This window comes from Myotis brandtii, unplaced genomic scaffold (assembly GCF_000412655.1).
Source record: "Myotis brandtii unplaced genomic scaffold, ASM41265v1 scaffold693, whole genome shotgun sequence".
NCBI classification, from domain to species: Eukaryota; Metazoa; Chordata; class Mammalia; order Chiroptera; family Vespertilionidae; genus Myotis; species Myotis brandtii.
The window spans coordinates 2482146-2501422 of NW_005370710.1; the positions used below are offsets into that span (position 1 = coordinate 2482146).

The 19277-nt window shown below is 51.5% G+C and overlaps 1 protein-coding gene across 1 annotated transcript in view; it reads right to left on the reverse strand.

Moving 5' to 3' along the window:
- RAD54L2 (RAD54-like 2 (S. cerevisiae)) overlaps positions 1-19277 on the reverse strand; it is a 30245-nt gene that overhangs the window by 1939 nt on the left and 9029 nt on the right. Inside the window, exons 3-21 of the mRNA XM_005881908.2 lie at positions 18269-18408; positions 17728-17844; positions 17250-17476; positions 16296-16478; positions 16027-16160; positions 14052-14248; positions 12700-13042; positions 12153-12330; positions 10738-10989; positions 10417-10535; positions 9000-9118; positions 7294-7393; positions 6432-6637; positions 5851-6023; positions 5157-5353; positions 3596-3795; positions 3084-3173; positions 1490-1582; positions 4-169 (exon numbers count right to left, since the gene is read on the reverse strand). Of these exons, the coding sequence (XP_005881970.1) occupies positions 4-169; positions 1490-1582; positions 3084-3173; positions 3596-3795; positions 5157-5353; positions 5851-6023; positions 6432-6637; positions 7294-7393; positions 9000-9118; positions 10417-10535; positions 10738-10989; positions 12153-12330; positions 12700-13042; positions 14052-14248; positions 16027-16160; positions 16296-16478; positions 17250-17476; positions 17728-17844; positions 18269-18408 (3234 nt within the window). The remainder of the gene's footprint in view (positions 1-3; positions 170-1489; positions 1583-3083; positions 3174-3595; positions 3796-5156; positions 5354-5850; positions 6024-6431; positions 6638-7293; positions 7394-8999; positions 9119-10416; positions 10536-10737; positions 10990-12152; positions 12331-12699; positions 13043-14051; positions 14249-16026; positions 16161-16295; positions 16479-17249; positions 17477-17727; positions 17845-18268; positions 18409-19277) is intronic.

A 19277-nucleotide genomic window follows, 5' to 3' on the forward strand; every position in this document is an offset into this window, starting at 1 on the left:
TGGCGGGACTCGCGGGCAGCGGCCACGTCCGCGTACTGCTGCAGCTCGCTGAGGATCTCCGGGCTGTCGGGAGAGACAGGCCTGGCCAGCCCCTCAGGGTCGGGGGCTTTGGGTGATGAGGCACTGGGTCTGCCGTTGCTCGTAGACTCGAGAGAAGGCCCCTGGGAACCTGGGGACAAAACGTAGGTGACTGAGAACCAGAATGGCCAGGGAGAAAAGGAAGATATAGGGGAAAGTTCCATGAAAGAACAAATAAATCCCATCCTAGGTCCCCAAAATTCAAATAGTTTGATGTATAAAGTCACCCAGTTAACTTTCCCCGAGGAAACAGGTCTCTCCTTTCCCTGATTGTGAAACTCCACAAGGTGAAGCCCACAAGGTCATGGACATGAAATGCTAAGTCATCAGTCTTACCCCCAGTCAGGCTTGCAGTGACCAGGATTGAAGAAAAGAGGAAAGTGCTTCTAACAAGTCATCCATCCTGGCTTAAAATCAAACAAAAGCCTTGGCTGTGGAAGATGATGGGGAGGCCTGCTGGGGACGCCTGGAAAACAGGCTCTGACCTCGGGCCACATGCGGAGCTGTTAACTCGGTGTGATAATGCTGCTGGCTCAGAGGGGAATGCCCTTGGCCTTAGGCTGTGTGTGTGAAAATGTTTAGGGGTAAAAGTGACATGATGTCCTCGATTTGCAAATAGTTCAGATAACAGGAAGGGAGAGACAAAAGCGAGTGCATGGAGAAAGGAACAGTCATTGGTGTTGGCGCGGCTCCGTGGGTGCTCACGGTGCTGCTCTATCAACTGGGCTGGCTGTGTGCACAAAAAAGCAGTCTAGCTCTCGTGCCTCCCGGAGGAAGGATGGAGGAGAAGCTCTCCCACAGGGGAGCCTGGCCAGAGCACCTCACTGTGAATGAGCCCACACACTCTTTAACCTGGCGATCCGCCCACGTCTGGGGATTATGCTGCAGATACACCCCGTGCCTGGGAGACAGTTCTGCATGTGGAGTACAGCAATCTGAGCACCCCAGGACAGGGGACTTGGGACGCACGGTGCTGTCCCACCCTGTCCCACCCAGCGGCATCCTGTGCACGCCCTCCAGGAGGCACAGCTACAGCAGATAAGGCACCAGCCCTGGGCTACCTATTGAGTGAAGGACTAACCAGTGTATTATAGTGAGTGAGCATTCATTTGAAAAATACGAAGGAAAGTTATACACACGTTTTTTATCCAAACAGGCACACATGCTTTTTATCCATAAAGACACACACATCCCTGTACTGCATTCAGAATATCTCTGAAAATGACAGACGAGAAATGACTGGCTAGAGGTATGGAGGGAGAAAAACTTACTTTTCACTTTATCCCTTTTTGTACCTTTTGAATTGTGAACCATGTACACATTATTTACTAAAAAATTAATTACAAGTGAAACTAAACCAAAACACAACACATGTCCAGCGGTGAACGGGAGACAGAGATGCATGCGATACCTGAGGCAGCCATCCGGCCATCTTCAGGGGCTTTGGGTTTGCCCGTCGCTCGGACAGCAAAGATCCGCCCGTCGCTGGTGCGGATGTACGTCCCTAAGAAGCACGAGGAAGACTGTGAGCAGCAGACAATGCCCTCCTGCCAGCCGTGGGCTGGGAGACAGCTGTAAAACTAGGTCTCCCACCCTCTCTCAGACGTCTGCAATGATTGGTGAGGACGGAGCTGCGGCCCAATATTATCCCTTTTCTCCACAAACACTGACTGCATCAGCACCGCCACAGGCCCTGCTCTAGAGCCTGGCCCGCTGGGGGAGATGGACAGGCACAGGAGCACCCATCAGGAAAGGCTCATGCAGTGGAGAAGAAACGGGGGCGAGGAGGAGCACAGGCCCTCTGGCCCACGCCTTCCTGCCTCAATACCCTCTCTGTTGGTGGGAACAATTCTGGAGCTGCGTTCCATTCCCAAACACTAATCTGCCATCCCGTGTTCTTTTATCAATCTCCTGGAAAATCCAGGCTGCCTCCAGGCCAGAGATTGGCAAACTTTTCCTTAAAAGGCCAATTAGTAAGTAATGCTGGCTTTGTGAGCCATCAGCTCTCTCTTGCAACTATTCAACTCTGTAGCATAACAGCTAGTGCCGCTATGGTCTAAAATATTTATTTATGGACATTGAAAGGCTGGATTTGGCTGGTGCACAGCAGAGCTTGCCCTTTACCCACCCCTGCTCTAGGCCCACAGGAGCCCAGTAAGGGGCAGGTACAACCTCCTGTGTCTTGTATTTCACAGCAGCATCTTTTCCTTGAGCCTAAAGGTACTGTGACCCAACAGAGGCCGGGGCGAAACCTCCTTACTGACGCCGAGCCTCAGGAGCTCCCAGAGTGAAGGCTGGCGGGAATGACAGGCGTCGACACTGTCCCGACAGATTTCATCCCAGCAGTCTCACCTTCCTTGTAAGGAGGCAGAGGCAGTGGATTTTCCCAATGACCACACTTTGACCTACTTTCCCCTCCTGTTCTAAATCCCACTCTTCTGTTTTAAATTCGCCAACAAAGAGTGAACCCACAAAGCCTAGCACCCCACTCTTGGACCCTAATAAAGGCAGAGACCCAGGTCCATGTTCTTTCTCTTTCTCCCCCGTGACCTCCATGTGAGACCCTCGGGCATAATGTGCCCTCCAGAACTTGTGAATAATGCTCTTGTATCTACAACGTTCCCTGATGGCTGCTGTGTGTTACAGTCATAATAGCACAAGGGCTGGTTCAGCCACAGCACTGGCTCTGGGGAAATGTCTACGGGGTTCCCACAGGTAGTGTGGGACCAGGTGAGTCAGGCATTCCTAGCCAATAGCACCGCAATCGATAGGCTGAGACACAAAACACAGTGTCTATCCAAACCCACCCCAAATTCTCCATAAAAACAATGTCAAAATACAGGGATGCGGGGACCCTAACTCCCTTCTCTTAAGCCACTGCCAGATATCCTTGGGGCCCCGCCCACACTACTGAGCTCCTGGAAATGTCATTTCCTCATGCTTCCCCGGGTGTACGGATTCTGCTTCCCAGCCCGGACAGGGGACGGGCGGGCGGGCAGTCTCACCTTTCGTCCCGCGGATGATGTGGATGCTCTCCCCAGCATTAATTCTCGCCTGTACATCTGTGGAGCTGTTGAGTCCAGGAATAACAATATCTAGTGAAGACACAGACCTCAGATTTAGATTACACAGGGCCTGACTAAAGCAGGGAAGGAAACCACAGTCCACATCCACCCCGTTTCTCAGCGGATTCTCTAACGCCTCTCGATGGGCAAAGGTCAGAGCCAAGGACAGCAAGGCCCGCAGCCCTCTCGCAGCTGTATAATAGAGAATACTCCGAGAACCAGAAACTTCTGAGAAATCTGATCATCTTTCGGGTCAATTTCCCTGATTTAACTAAAATTTCGTAGAGTTTCTGGTTTAGAAAGTTGGTTCAAATGGTTATTTCTCTGTATTTTTTCTCCTCTCGGAGTTATTGGCAAGCGCCTGCTCCACATCACTTTAGGATGTTTGAGGTGTTAATAAATACTAAAATTCCTGCGTGAACAAAGCGATTTGAAAAGGGACAGCACCCAACCTGTGGTGGTGACCACCTTCTGCACAAGGACGCCCGCGCGCTGCAGGTAGTTGATGGGGAAGTTCATGGCTGGGTTTGTGCTGGAGGCACAGCTTACGCCGCCTCCCAGGGGGACATGCCGGGGCATCATGGGGATGGGGGTGGACTGCACAGGACGGACACTGGCCACAGGCTTCTCATCGCTCTTCAGCGTTGGCTGCCTGCGAGAGAAGGACAGCGCACTCAGAGAGGTCGGCAGAACAGCCACCCTTCCCTCCTGTGGAGCCTGCGGAGCCCTCAGACCCCCACCCACAGCCTCAGCTGCTGCTGAGGAGGGTCAGAGGACTGACAGAGCACGGTCAGCTCAAAAGACAAGACGGAGGGCTGAGGCAGTGGAGGCAGAAAGGCAGCGAGGGTTGACGCTTCTCGGAGCCTAAGGAGTCAGATGTCAGTGGGATGATGCCTTTACGGGGATTCGGACGGTCTACCTACACGCACCAGGCACTCGCCCTTGGAGGAGAGTCAGGGAGAGGCAAGGATGCAACAGGGAGGAAAAGTTCTTCAGCCCCCAGTGCATGCGAGCTGCAGACAAACGGGGGGAACTTGCCCACTCACCAAGGAGAAAGGCCACGTGACGCCACATGTGCAGGTCAATCTGAGAGGCCACCTGTCCAACCTTAACGGTCTTTACTCTCTGAAACTTCAAGTATCAGTAAGTAATGCAGACACCCCTCTCCTCTGCATTACTTTTCACTGGGCTCCTCCTGGGGCCACAACCCAGGATACCCCTCTAGTCACGACCACCACAAAAGCAGCAGCAGCCAAAACCCTGTGCCCAGCAGCCAGCCTCTCTTTCCATTCAGCAACAGGCTTCTGCCCCGCTCATATTCTAAACAATTCTAGAAGTTTGCTCAAGGAAAAGGTTTCTCACTCAGGACTGGGGCACAGCCACAGAATGCAATCCCATGAGCAGCAGCAGAATGCACTGACTGCACTCCAAGGCCCATAAAGACCTGGCCTTCACCCTTACACTTCAGCGCTTAGCAAGGTCTAGGACAGTGATGGTGAACCTATGACACGCGTGTCAGAGGTGACACACGAACTCATTTTTTTGGTTGATTTTTCTTTGTTAAATGGCATTTAAATATATAAAATAAATATCAAAAATATAAGTCTTTGTTTTACTATGGTTGTAAATATCAAAAAATTTCTATATGTGACACGGCACCAGAGTTAAGTTAGGGTTTTTCAAAATGCTGGCACGCCAAGCTCAAAAGGTTCGCCATCACTGGTCTAGGACCAAAGTGCTACGGATAGGACGGGCTGTATGGGAGGGCTGGGTCTCTGTGTTTTGGGAACCTGCACCTCCCAGAATATAAATGGACTCTCCTGAGTCCCAAGACCAGCAGCTCACTCTTCCTGCCAGAGCCACTTAAACCCCGGGGCTGCGGACTGCCTGACACCTCACCCACGAGCAGAGCCCGTCAGTTCTCAGCAGCCAAAGAGCAGTTTACACAATGCCGCAGTGGGAAGGTGTGGGCCTGGCCCCATAGCAGACCTTCCTGCCCTTTCAGCGACTCACCAGTTTCTCTGACTGAAGGCGGGGATGCTGGTCAGGCTCTGGTCGCTGGCGGGGTAATACTGTGCGTACGACGGGCGGGTGTAGGGGACTGATGTGCGTTTGTCTTCCTCATAGCTTTTCTTTGCTGCTTTTTTCTCCGCCTTGGTCAGCTTGTGATCCCTTCGGTTAAGGAGCAATGACTCATGCTCAAAAGGCTCCTGGGGACACAGGAGGGTGTTGATTTAATTATCAGTCTTTGTGCAAAATGATGGGTACACACTGAGCCTTGCTTTGACACCAAGGAAGGGCTAGCTGTCTCCAGCACTAGCGAAGAGCCTGCTCGCAGACACATGCAGGTTCACTGTCCTTCTGTCAAGAGTATGACTCACAAGTCTAACAGCACAGCTTCAGACCACCTACATCTGCCTTCCACATCAAAAGGAGGGCAGAGGTCAGAGAATTAACAGGCTGCATTTTTAAAACGTGCCATCTCTCTTTCTGCTAGGAAAACACACTGGCCAAATTATTCCACATGGTTGAGCCCAGCACTTGTAGGACCAGACCAGGGGCGGGAACTGCATGGGACAAGGAAAAGAACCCATGGCGTTCAAGTTGCCTGCGTGAAACAAAAGTCTGCACAAAGACAAGCTCGCCAGACGAGCCTCCCCTGCTGGACGCTGTCCCACCAGGGGCTGCGTGCACACCGGGCTCTCACCTTGGTGATGAGGTGAGGGTACTTCCGACAGGCAAGCTGCAGGACTGGCTCCTTGATGCCATTTATGTCCAAAGATGCTTGGGGAGCCGGCTCCTTCTCAACGAAGTGCAGTAGGTTCTCCACCTCCTTCCGGGTAAAGTTCAACATTGGATTGAGATCATCCACCACGCGATCTGGAAGGGAGAAGACAAGGAGACGGTCAGCATGTGGCAAAGAAGACTGCAAAGGCACAGCCACAGAGATCAGCAGAAAGGAGAGAGGCTGTGGGTGGCACAACTGGCACTATACCTGAGCCACCGAAGGCGGCCCCTCCATATCTGAAAGTTAAAGACCAGGTGGGAGGCCCTGGTAAAATGGAAGTATTATAACAGAAACCTGCTAGTTTAGCTCTTATCACTAAACCCACCTTCAACAAGTTGAGGTCAGTCCCCTCTTAGGCAATTATTTGAGTCAGAATGAGATGGGAGGACCTGCTGGCTTGCTATACTGGGAAGCCTGCCCGTGTTCCCACAATCTCCCTGGAGACAGTAGGATGGCGGCCTATATCAATGTGTCTCTTCTGAACCTGGAAGGCAGCCCACCTGACATGCCCTGCTTAGAAATCTGACGGTCATAAATCTTCTTTTCGAGGGTGAAATCAGCCACAAGGCGGTAGATGTGGCAGGGCTTTTTCTGGCCGTAGCGGTACACCCGACACACTGCCTGAGCATCATGGCAAGGGTTCCAGGAAGCGTCAAACACCACCACTCGGTTGGCACCGATCAGATTCACGCCCAAGCACCCGGCCCTTTAAAACACAAACCAACAATCACAGAGCCTTTCGTTTTAAAGCTAGTTTTCAAATCAGTTTTACCCACCGTGACTCCTACCCCAACACCCTCCTCTTTGTCCTAAGCCCAACATACTGAAGATCCTGCTGTCCTGCTAATGGACGGTGTTATGTCCTCACCCACTCTAAAGTATGCCCGGAACGTGCGACACGCAAGTGCCCCCAGCACAGAAAGCAGTCCGCTCTCCTCCCTGCTGAGGGTGATGTCACTTGGCGAGGGAAACGGCTAACAGCTCAGGAGAACGGCTGGTTCGTACCCTATCAAGGGCATTCTGCTTGGCATGAGACAAACAGGCCAGCAGCCTTTTACAGTTCTATTGCACTTCCTACTTGTTAGAACACTCTCACATCCTCCACATCGTCTCAGCCTCAGAACATTCCAAGGGAAAGCTAATTAAACCGTTGTTAATGAAGGTGTCAAAGAACTTAATGACAATGTCACGACCGCCCTTTAACACAACTTCCTTTTGGTGTCCCCTCTCTCACTCCAAAAACAAGTCACAGCCCTGAGCAGATCTCTTCTGATGGAAATTGGATGAGCCTTTGGGGTGCCTGCCCATGTGGCCAATTGCCCAGAACACACCCTCTGGCCTATCCTCCCAGGACCCACTCACCTTGTGGAGAGAAGGAACAGCCAGGTGGTGAGGTTGCTGGGATCATTGAACTGATTAATGAGCCGCTCCCTCTCAAAGGCAGGGGTGCTACCGTCGAGCCCTAGGACAGAAGGAGAACCTCAGAAATGGCCAGATGAGGGCAGGGGACACAGCAAAATCCTGGGCAAATGTGTTTTAAAAACCAAGCCCACACACACTACAGAGCTCGGGTCTACCTTGAGACCCAAGTTCCTGTAACTTAAAAATACCCCCAGGTGGTTGCATGCACAACAAGGATTAGAAACTGCTTCTCCCTTTAGTATCTTGTGTCGATTCTAAGGCCAAGGTTCCTAGACTTAGAGTGCCTAAGAATCACCCTAAGTATAAAGGCTTGGTAGACACTGGCTCAGGTGGCCCTCTGCCTTAGTCCTGCAAATCCTGACAGAGCACAGATGAACCAAGGGTTTGTTTTGATAGGGATGATGTTTCTCCACTAGGAACCTGCACTGTTAACAAGCTCCCAAGGCTGAGAACTTGCTACAGGGAGACACAGAGGAACAAATACGGCGTGGTGGGTGGGACATTGGAGTGAAAGGGGGAAGCTCGGAAGGAGTCCCCTTCAGTTAGGAAGCATGAGTAAGGGCGGGGAGGCTTCTTTTGACACCGTGGGTAAAGCAGAGAAAAGGGCAAAGCTAGTTCTCACAAGTTCAAGCACAGCTCAGCACTGACTAATTGGGCAAATCCAGAGACAATACAAAGCTCCAGGCCAGACCCTGTGCTGGGTCTCTTCGCACCCCTGAACCTCTGATGCTTCTCAACAAGCACCCTCCACCCCACAGGAGACACCTGGCAATGCCTGGAGACACTGTCGGTTGTTATAACTGAGTTGATGCTACTGCCATCTAGTGAATAGAGACCAGGGATGCTGCTAAACATCCTACAATGTACATGACTGCCCCCGACAACACAGAATTATCTGGCCTAAATGTCAGTATCTGGTCAGTAAGGGCCTGAGGTCAATACTTCTCAGCCTTTTTTTTTTTTTTTATTACTATCTTCTTAAGGAACCTTTTTATACATTTTTTTCCAGTCACCATGCCCCCTTGTAACTTTAACACCACAGATCTATTGTATGTTTACTTACTATATGCGTATTTGTGCTTTATTCTTCAAAAAGTTAAGTTTTTTTGCCCCAAGAACCAGTTTTCACTGTTCTAGGGATGCTATCACCCCCACAGAGAATGCATGATCTAGACTTGTGTTCACTCCACTCCTTCCCCCTAGAATGACCTCTGGGCCACACAAGCCCTGTTATCTGTCAAACCCTCTCCATGTTTGCAAGTCTAGTGCAAGCTTTGCCTCCTCCAGGAAGCCTTCTTTGACCATCCTCACCAGGACAATTCTGCCTTCCTTAGAACCCAAGGATCTGTCCTCAAGTTGTCATGTCTCAGATGAAGATGAGGCCTATGCCTGCTACTTCTCTGTAACCCCCCACCCCCATCTCACCTGAGCTCCTCAGCCCCTAGGACAGCACCTCACACCTAGCAGCTCCCTCTCAGTCTCTCTCTGCTCCTGGGCTAATCTCCTGCGCCTGGTCTCTAGGACTGTGGCTACAAACGAAATATTTCATGGAGAGAATGGAGTAGAAGAGAAACTGAGAGAGAAGGAAAGTAAACCCTTAAGTAGACCTCGCCAAGGCTCCAGGAACAAGGCAGCAATTAACTCACGGAAGTAGCTGACGTTTCGAACCCACTTCTGTACTCCTTGCCCCTCGGCACCAGGTAGGCAGGGCACGTCTCGTTTCCCTAGGAACTCCTCGATGAGAGCCAAGGTGGAAAGGCTCTGGCTGAAAGGAACAACACTTGGTTCAGAGGCTCCCAGACCCACAGGCACCTTGCTCCCCAACATGCCCACAACTGTGTGCAGTCCTCTGGCGGTGGGAGCTCCCACAACCTACTCCCTGTAGGAGGTAACCCCACAAAGAACCACCACGGTATTCTTTCTAGCTCATAGTGGGAGCAGAGTCATCCATACAATTACTGCCGGCACCCGGCTAAAAACTCTCTACCCTATGACTTGCTCAGCTGGGAAATTCTGGGGTTTCACTCAGTGCCTAGTATCCAATAACATCAGCATTAAAAACCCACACTGCGGCCAGCCGGTGTGGCTTAGTGGTTGAGCGACGACCCAGGAGCCAAGAGGTCATTGGTTTGATTCCTGGTCAGGGCACATGCAGCCAATCCATGAAATTTCTCTCTCATCGATGTTTCTATCTCTCTATCCTCCCTTCCTCTCTCTCTAAAATAAATAAAAACCTATTTTAAAAATGAAACAAAAACCCACACTACATGAGTAGACATCAGAGCCAACTGTAGGCCACAGGCAATATCAAGGGGAGACGAGCACTCAGCTGCTTCTGAGTGTGCAGAGCCAGTCTCCTCAGGATGATCCATAAAAGCATCCTTGCAAATGCGGCCCATGTGGAAACCCTCATTCCGAGGCTGCCAAGCCAGGCCGCTGCCACTGAGCTCTCATTGGAGCACACTGGTCAGACGCAGGAGAAGCAATCTACTCCGTGTCGGTTCCCTGAGGAGTCAGGCCTTAATGGGATGCAAAGCTCTGGCTAGACTGAGAATGTGACTCTGGAACAAACTGCTTTGTTTATTTGGCCTTATATACAAAGCTTACTTATTTTAAAAAGGCCAAGAGAGAGAGAGAAGCAGACTAGACCACGGATCCACAAGTGTTTTCTGTAAAAGGCCAGACAGTGAGTATTTTTAGGCTTCGCAGACCACATACAGTCTCAGCTGTGTTTCCTTTTTCTTAAAACCCTTTTAAAATGTGAAATCTAGTTCTCAGGCTGTACAATAACAGGCCACAGGCCACATTTGGCCTGGCCACAAGTGGAAGGGTTAGACTATGATCTACAATGTTAGCCCAGGTCTCATATTGTTCTCTGAAGAGAATAGCATTGGCCCAAAAAAACTCCAAGAAAAAGAAAATGCAAGATCCCCCCAAGAAGCACTGGCTTGCAGAGGCATGGAGAGTGAAAAGGGGGCTGGCGTGACCCCAGGCATCTCACTCTGTAGGGATGTGTCGCTGTTACCAGAGCCACACAGTGTCATTCGGAAAGTTTTCTTCTACCTGAACACGAGGATCTTGTCACCAAGCTTCACACTTTCCTCGATCAGGTGGAAAAGCAGTACCATCTTGGGAGAGTTCTCCAGGACTCCAGTCTGGTAATTAGTCAAAAGGTCCTTGGCCTGTGGAGAGAAGTGAGGCAGCTTGAGCAGGTCCATAGAAATCTCTCCCTCCAAGACAGCAGCAGCTCACGGGCCACCTCCATAGGTCCCTGCACAGACCTGGGCAGCATGTGCACTGCGCACCCTGCCCCCTCCCCACGTGGGCTTCACACATCCCTTCTCAGCAGTGCTCTATGGCCACAGAAGCATCTGCCTGACTCACCCATTCATACGTGACGATGTTGTTGCCTCGCTCCTGGAAAGGGTTGAAGCCGACCCCTTGAAGGAACTTGCTGTTGGCTGCCTCTCCCATCGAGGCGGCCAAGGCACTGTCCTCCCCCTTGACTTTTGTTCCCTGTGACGGGCAGCGGGCACTAGTCCCCGCGGAGCCAAGCTCTTCCACGTCTAGGTCCTGCTCATTGGCCAGGTTCTCCTTCTGAAGGGCTTCATACAGCACGTCAGGGTGATTCCAGATCTGAGGGTCAAGTCAGAGAAAAGGTGGCGCAGGGCTGAGAAGAATGTAAAGGTGTCCCAGAGTCTGGAAACATGTCCTTGCTCAAACACACACCTCCCACAGCACACAATCACCAAAAAGTTAAATATCCCAACGACCTCGGGCCAAAGACCTGGACATTCGTTTCCACTTACCAACCGATCACATAACACACAAAGAGGAGAGGTCACACCAGGGGCAAGCCAGTATGTTTGGTACATAAGCCTTGCATTCTATTCTTGTTCACTAAGAATGCTCCTGTTTCACTGAGTGGCCACAGTCAACCACAGTAAGAAGCAAGACAAAGTCACCCTATGGACAAATGTATCTGCCTTCTAGCTGACCAACCATAAGTCATTTGAGGGGCTACTCCTGGCAGGAGTTGAGAATCCCTGGGGAGGAGAAGGGGTGGGTAAGACGGGCGTTGGCACCGCAACATCCTGTCTGCCCTGGTCTCTAGGACTGTGACTACAAAAGAAATATTCTGAAACTCCATCTATCCCCAGCCACACCCCTTCAGCTCACGTATTAAAGCAGCGGCCAATCAGAAACAATGCCCAGCAGGTCAGCTGAAAGCTGTCTAAGAAACAGGTCCCCTGTGAGTAACAGGGAGCACTTGTCCAGATCAAAGACGAGTGTTCATCACCTTGTCCCGAGGCTGAGTATAAAGATACATGGCCTTGCTGTCCCCAGCCATCTGAAGCACTGTCGGGATGAAAGACATCTCAACCCGATGAAGTACAGAAGCCCATGAGAGGCGCCCCAATGACTAGTCTAAACCATAGAGTTCTTGAGTCCCAATCATGCGAGCAAAGACACTGTCCCACAATGTTCCACCGTCAGCTGCTCTCCCAAGTGAAAAAAAATCAGTGAGAAAGGAAGTGGTTCCTCAAGTTTGGTTTAACAGGTTGTGCAGCCGAGTTGCACAGCACAAGGGCACCATTTGCAGTGCAGTGTGAGCACCACTCCTGGGAGCTGTGCGCGTGCAGCCAACACCTCTCTCCCGAGAGCCCCCAGTCCTTCAATGCAGAGGCGGCCCCTCTGCTCTTATTCCTCCTTTATCAGGAACCCCCAGCAGGAGTAACTCCCTGGGGGCCATGTGCATTCTTGGCCTGTGTCTCAGTACCCCTGAGGCCTCCACGCACCTTGCAGCACACACAGAAAGCCTTGAGGGGGTTCAGCCCCAGCCAGCCACTGCTGCCACAGTCCCGGAAGCGGTCCATGAACTGTGTGTACAGATCGCGCTGGATCTTGGAGAGCCGCACCAGGATCACATTCTCTTCCTTGGCAGGGAGATGAATCTTCAGCACAGTGTGGCCTCTCCTAGAACATAGACCAGAATTGACAAGGCGTTGTGGCCGGGGCGTCAGTGTAGGACAGAACCAGACCCTGCTTCCTGCCACACCCACCTCAAGAGGCTGGCCCAGGCAAGACCCACCCTTAGAACCACCCGTCCTCCTTTCACACGAGTCAGCAAGATGCCAGCTCTCTCTCTGCTCCTCAGCAGTAAGGCAGGCATCCATGGTAACCACAGATCAACTTTTGAAAGAAGCACTTCTAGGCCAAACTTCCAGAGGATTGAAACAGTGGTACCCAGCCTCTGCCAGCTACTCAGGACATGCTGTTGAGTAAAAGGAAGTTGGACTCATGGCCCTCCTGGAGTGCCGCCCACTCCTTCGGAGTACGGCTCACCTCTGCACGAAGCCCTCCAGGAGGCTGTGCAGGACGTGGCTCCGGTACCGCATGAGGCGGACGTCCTGGGGCGTGCTGTCGATACACTGCCCGTTCAGGATGGGGCGCTCGAACATGTTGCTGAACTCCTGCCGGGTGCCCAGGAAGTCTGGGCGCACGAAGTCCACCATGCACCAGTACTCGATGAGGTTGTTCTGCAGGGGGTACCCGGTCAGCACCACCCGGCGGCGGGAGCGAATGTTCTTCAGGGCCTGCGAGGTGCTGGCCTGGCAATTTTTGATGCGGTGGCCCTCGTCGCAGATCACCACATCAGGGCCAGGGCGGCTCAAGGCCTTCTCAAACTCTAGGGAGGGAAGAGGATCCGGAGTCAGAGGGTGGGAGGGCCTGTTCTTAGTCAACAGTATGAGAAGTAGGGGTGCACCCTGGAGGAGACAGAAGAAATGAAGGAAGCAGGAAAGCAAGAGTCAGCCCCCGTCGCTGAAAGGGAGCCAGCCATCCAAGCTCCTATGTGGCGTGTGACACGTGAGCCTGGCCTGTTGACTCTGAGTAAATCTCTCTCCCTCCTTTTTTCCCCTTTATGCTCAGAGTAAAACCGACTTGCATTCCTAGGGCTTAGACCAACTGTGCAGCAGAGTGCATGGCTTTACAGAGCACCCGCCGAGGACTAAAAGTGAGTCTGGGTGAAAGTGACAGGAATGGTCCGGACACTTCAGCTGGCTCTCCCCACAGTCAGCATCTTGGTGGCGGAGGGCTGGCTGGGGGGAGCCAGCTAAGGGCAAGTCTTCCTGGACTCACTCCCCAGTCCTTGCTAAAAGGCAAACTCATCCCCACTGTGTTAACAGAAGCAACCCTACAACAACATAACCTCTGGGTGAAGAGACCTACAAGACGAAAGGGCCTCTGAATCCTCAGGAAACTTTCTTCCCCAAAGGGACACGGGCCCCTTGGAAGAGGAAGTAGAACTATGAGAGGAATGGCTTTCCCTAGAAAACCGGGATAAATTTTGTTTTATAAATTCACAAGCAGTAATACTATTACTCTGTCTAACTGTGACTTAGGACTTTATAAACATGTTCTTAATGCTGTCTCAGAACACCTCTAGGAAGTGGTACAGGCAGCGGTTACTCTCCCAGCTGCTCTGAGAGAGAAACGGGCCGGACAGGCCGTGGGCTCCTCTGAGCCAGTCTGGGGCCTGGTCTAACCACTCATCCACGGCCTCCGAGAGCCAGGATTTCTGGTTCAAGGCAACACAACTCACATCAATAAAGCTTCACGCTTGACGAAGCGCTATTGCAGACACTATTTCTTTTTCCTGAAAACCCCCTAAGACCACCGCAGGAGAGGCTGCCCACCTCTCCGAAACTCCTGCTGGCGATCCTCCTCATCCAGATCAATGATGACCGGGTGAGACCGCTTCTTGCTCCTCTTCGGTCTGCCTGTGGCAAAGGACTTCTTCAGGGTGAGGAGTCTGTACATTTCGTACCCCATCAGGAGCACCCCACCCTCCGACACCCAATCAGCCATCACTTTAGCTCGAGCTGCCATTGTCCTGTAAGAGTGAACAGAGAAAATATTACTGCTCCCACTGCTCCCCAGGAAGAAGTCCTCACAAGCAAAGCTGTGCTGATGTACACTCAGGATCCTGATTGCCAAAGGCCAGTGGAGCCGCACAGGGCTGGCCGCTGCCCAAGGACTTTCCCAGCATCCTAGAGATTGTAGCGAGGATGGACGGGGTCACTGATGATGGTTAAACAGCAAAAAACAGAAATTCAAGGGCACAAGGCAAGCAAAAGCGACAACCTCCTTGGATGTACATGCATGACTACAATATCGGAGGGAGAGTTATTCCTAGAGTCAATAGAAAGTACTAAACGCAAGGGCTGCCTCCTGCACTTCGGCTGCCCAGGTCCTGGTAGCTGAAGAGCCAGGACAAGCAGGAGAGGAAGGGCAGCCGAGACCAAGGACACTCGGCACAGTCCCTCCTTCCTGAGCAGCTGAGCCCTGCTGCACGGGGACTCAGCCCTGAAAGCTAAGCAGGAAGAGCAGGTGAGAACCACCTGTGGGCCACCAGTCTCCTCAGTTGGATGTGCATGACCAAGCCTCGCAGGAGGCAGCCTCGACAGAAGACAAAGCCTGCCTTCTCAATATCCATGCCGAGAGGCAAGGGCAGCATGGAGGCGGGCCTGGACCAAGAAGTACCTTTAGATGTTTGGGAATCAGGTTGATATATGGAGAGGAAATATAAATAATTTTATTCAAATCTGAAACAAAAAAAGGTTTGCACCTTTCAAAGCCTGGAAGTTTTACCATTAAAGGTCAACTGTAGCCCTGATCGGGTGGCTCAGTTGGTTGGAGCGTCGTCCCACAGACCAAAAGGTTGCAGATTCGATCCCTGGTCAGGGCATGCGCAGGAGGCAAACGATTGATGTTTCTCTCTCACATGATGTTGCGCGCTCTCTCTCTCTCTCTCAAAAATAAAATAAATAAATAAATAAATCCACGGGAGAGGGTTAAAAAAAAAAGGTCAACTATAGATCAATGGTGCGCCGCTTAAAAGAAGAGACTGCCCTAGCCGGTTTGGCTCGATGGATAGAGCGTCGGCCTGCGGACTGAAGGGTCCCAGGTTTGATTCTGGTCAAGGGCACATGCCCGGGTTGCGAGCTCGATCCCCAGTGGGGGGCGTGCAGGAGGCAGCCAATCAGTGATTCTCTCTCATAATTGATGTTTCTAACTCTCCCTCTTCCTTCCTCTCTAAAATCAATAAAAATATATGTAAAAAAAAGAAGAGACTGATGAGCTGCTAGGAAAAGAGAAGAGTGAAAGGTAAACGGTCAGATGGGAAGCTGTGTTTTATCGTGCTGAATGGTACCCTGGTACACCTGGGAAATGCGACCCTGCCTGCCGTTCTCTCTCAAATTGATGTTTCTAACTCTCCCTCTTCCTTCCTCTCTAAAATCAATAAAAATATATGTAAAAAAAAGAAGAGACTGATGAGCTGCTAGGAAAAGAGAAGAGTGAAAGGTAAACGGTCAGATGGGAAGCTGTGTTTTATCGTGCTGAATGGTACCCTGGTACACCTGGGAAATGCGACCCTGCCTGCCGAGTGTTCAGGTGTAATAGCAACCCCAAGCAGGACACAAGAAGTTTCCCAGGCCACATAACTCCGACTTTACTGAAAAGCCAGGTAGAGAAAAAATGAGTGGCAAGAAGAAAGAGGGACACATCAAAACCCAAGGGAATCTGGGAGGACAGGGCACAGTCCCCAGACATCCAGGCCCCGGGAAAAAGTCTAAAAGGAAAGGGGTAGAGGGAGGGCAGGCCACCTACTTGTGCTCATCATTCAGGATGTGAACTTTAAAGAAGCGAGGCTGGACCTCCTCAGGCTTGCTGTCGGCTGGCAAGGCTTCAGGAGCTGGGAGCCACATGTTGAACTCCGCCAGCCAGTTCTGAAGAGTATTAACCTGTCGGAGAGCCAGGCCGAGAAAGAGCGCTTTGAGGAGCCAGCTCCCAGCTGAGCTCCTCCAGCTTTTCAGGGCCAGGAAGGGTTCCCCGAGCTCTTCAGAGGGTGCTAGGCGGTGTGCCTCCTGAACTCTTACCGGCACAATGGCAAGGACAGTTTTGGCTGGCGTGTGGCGGAAGAGGACGTCGACGAAGGAGATCACTTGCAAAGTTTTCCCCAGACCCATGCTGTGGGCCAGGATACAGCCAAAGCCACTACTGGTCTTAAACCTCTCCAGGGACTCAACCAGGTTATCATACAGGAACCGGATCCCGCCAATCTGGCAAGGAACACACACAAATGTCAGAAGGGCTGGCAAAGACTAGGGCTCTGGGTACCTCACCTTGAATTAGTCAGAAGTGAGTGAGCAGACACGACACCAGGCAGCTGGTATGGACGCCTAAAGAAGTCTCCCTGTACCCTGCCCAGTCTATTGGCTGGCAACAGACTTGTTGGAGAAAACAGAAAAACCTTCACCTGGCACCATGGCCAATCCCAGGCAAGTAGCTGCAGTTCCTAGCTCCTGGCAGGGCCCCTCACTCAGCCGTGGCCTGGCTGCTCACCTCCAGGCAGCCCACTCCACGAGGAGCCGTTCTTACTGTTGGAGCTCTCATATTGGGCCAATCTCTGTCCCTATGGAACTTTCGCTCACGAGTCCCGGTTCCAGGCTCTGGGTCAACACAACCCCTCTGCTCCCTCCCATGAGAAAGGCCCTCAGACTTCTGCCTCTCATGTCTCTTCTGAAGCCTCAGCTTCCTAATCAAAGCTCTGCTCTCCAGACAGCATCTCAACCAGTTTCACAGTCTCAGAGGGAGGCTCCAGATCCTTAAGCCAGGAGATCCAGCGTGTTCTACATGGCAGAGCAAACCTGGGGCTTTCCCTTCCCATTCATTGGGAATCCTGAGGCATCAACTGCTAGGAAGAAGGACCAGGCCTGTCCAACAGCTGCTCGTGGTACCAACAGTACCTCACAGGCTGTGATGCCAACAAGCAGGCAATGTCCACAGCAAGGAAGCTGGAAGGAAACGAAGACAGTCAAGAGTTGCTGTACCTGATGGGGTTTCACTGCCCGAGCCAACTGCGGGGCCAGGAAGACATTCTCCTCCTCCGGAGGGTGGTTCAGGTTGACGAGGACACGCCCCAGAGCATCGCGCTGGTTTAAGACGTCATTCACGTGGGTGCCACCCTTCTCCTCTTCCTCATCTTCCTCGCTGACAGACTCGCTGCTGTCCACAATGTGCAGAGTGTCCTCCTCGCCAGAGCTCAGTTCAATCACCTCTGAGACAGCCGACAAGACAAAATAAAGACAAACCCAGGGAGCAGAGTGACTTGCTGCCACTGTTAGAGCGACAGCATGGAAAGAAGGCAGAACTTGCTATCACCTATGACGACTTCTCTCTCCAGCTTCAAGTTAAGGCAAGGGAAGACTTTACATTTACCAGGACGACTCAGGGAATCTGTCCGAGGCAGACCTCAATGTGAATGAGGAAGGACTGAACTCTTCTATGAAAGTTCTGGCTTGATCTTACCATCTCGGCTGCTTTTTTCATCCTCGCTGCCACTGCTACTGTCCAAACAAATGACTTCCTGGGCCAAGACCCGAGGAGGCAGTTGGGGACCTTCACTTGCTCTTAAGACAATTTCCTCTAAGAAAAGAAAGATGGAAGGGAACGTCAACCCACATGTGGCACAAGCGTTCTTTTCTTTTGTTGCTCTCACCAGGACTACCCCCAGGAGAGAAGCAGAAGGCATCTCGAAAACCTCAGCCCTCTTTCCAAATCCCCTTTTCTCTGCTGGTTCTTACTGCTGATTCCACCCGAGCACTAAAACAACTCCCAGTCCTTGGGCATGTTAACATCCAAAGTTAAAGGGGGAGGGGGCAGAAATCTGAGTAAGATCGGTTTGAGGAGCACACGTTCATCCATCTGAACTTTGTAAATGAGATCCCTCTGCTCTAGTGCTCCCAAGAAGCTGAATGACTCGAAAGGATTCCTGAGAGATCAGACCTTACTCCAGATCTGGCCTGGATCACTGTGGGCTCTCAGGCTTTTCCTGCACCTCACTGCTTACCGGGAAGAAACTCCAAGGGAACAGTGGGAATGGGAGCTGCGTAGTCCTTCCTCTGCTGCTCCAGGCGTTTCCTTCTTTCCAACTCTTCCTGTTGTGCTGCTTTGGTAACTGGCTCCAATTGATCCTCCCGGAGCAGCTTTCTAAGCATTACAATGAGAGGGCACTTGGGTTCACTTGAGATCTGAGCGATGCAATGTCAAGCTACAGGGGACTTAGCGTTGCTGAGCTCAGAGCGTGGAGTTGAGAAGAGAAACATCAGTCCCATCAAACCCACGCAATGAGCAAGGTGCAAAAAAAAGGGACTTCAAGGCTCAGGTGTCCCTGGCCTTATATTTTATATATATACATATTGGTCTCATATATTTTTTATATTATTTAACTTCCTGACAGATGCCCCTGCCGACTCATCTCTGCACATAACAGAACAAGAGTAAAATAGAGTAATATGTGATTCATAGAGCTGAAAAGCCGATAAAAATAGAGTTGGCATATGGAAAGTAGGATTATGGATGATTCTATAACCTTATTTCCCAAACTTAGAGTAATATTTTTGAGTTGTCATTATGTTAAAAAAGAGGGTAGGAGGAGAAAAAGAGCATTTATCTCTTTAGTAGACGGAGGGCTGTTGGGATCTGGGTAGTTAAGGAAGTGCACGCTTGCTGATTTCTTAGCTCAAGGAAGAAGCCCTGCTCGGGACCAGAAGTCCCCTCCCACTGAAGCCGAGTTCTAAGAAGATGAGAACTCAACGTCATTTATCTCCTCTTGTTTTGAGACATAAGGAAAAAATAATGGAAGAACCGGGGTCCAAGCAGAGCACCCTATCGTGCCTGGGGCCTCCAGAGCGGGACACTGCCCGGCAGAGCTCGAGTGCCATCCGTCTGCCCACATCTGGCCTGAGCAGTGGCACCTTCACTATTCATCTGGGCACACGGCTCACACGTTTGTCCTTTGGAAAGAGGACTCTCCCGCTCAGACCAGTCCTCCTACTACTGACAGCCTTCAAGTGAAG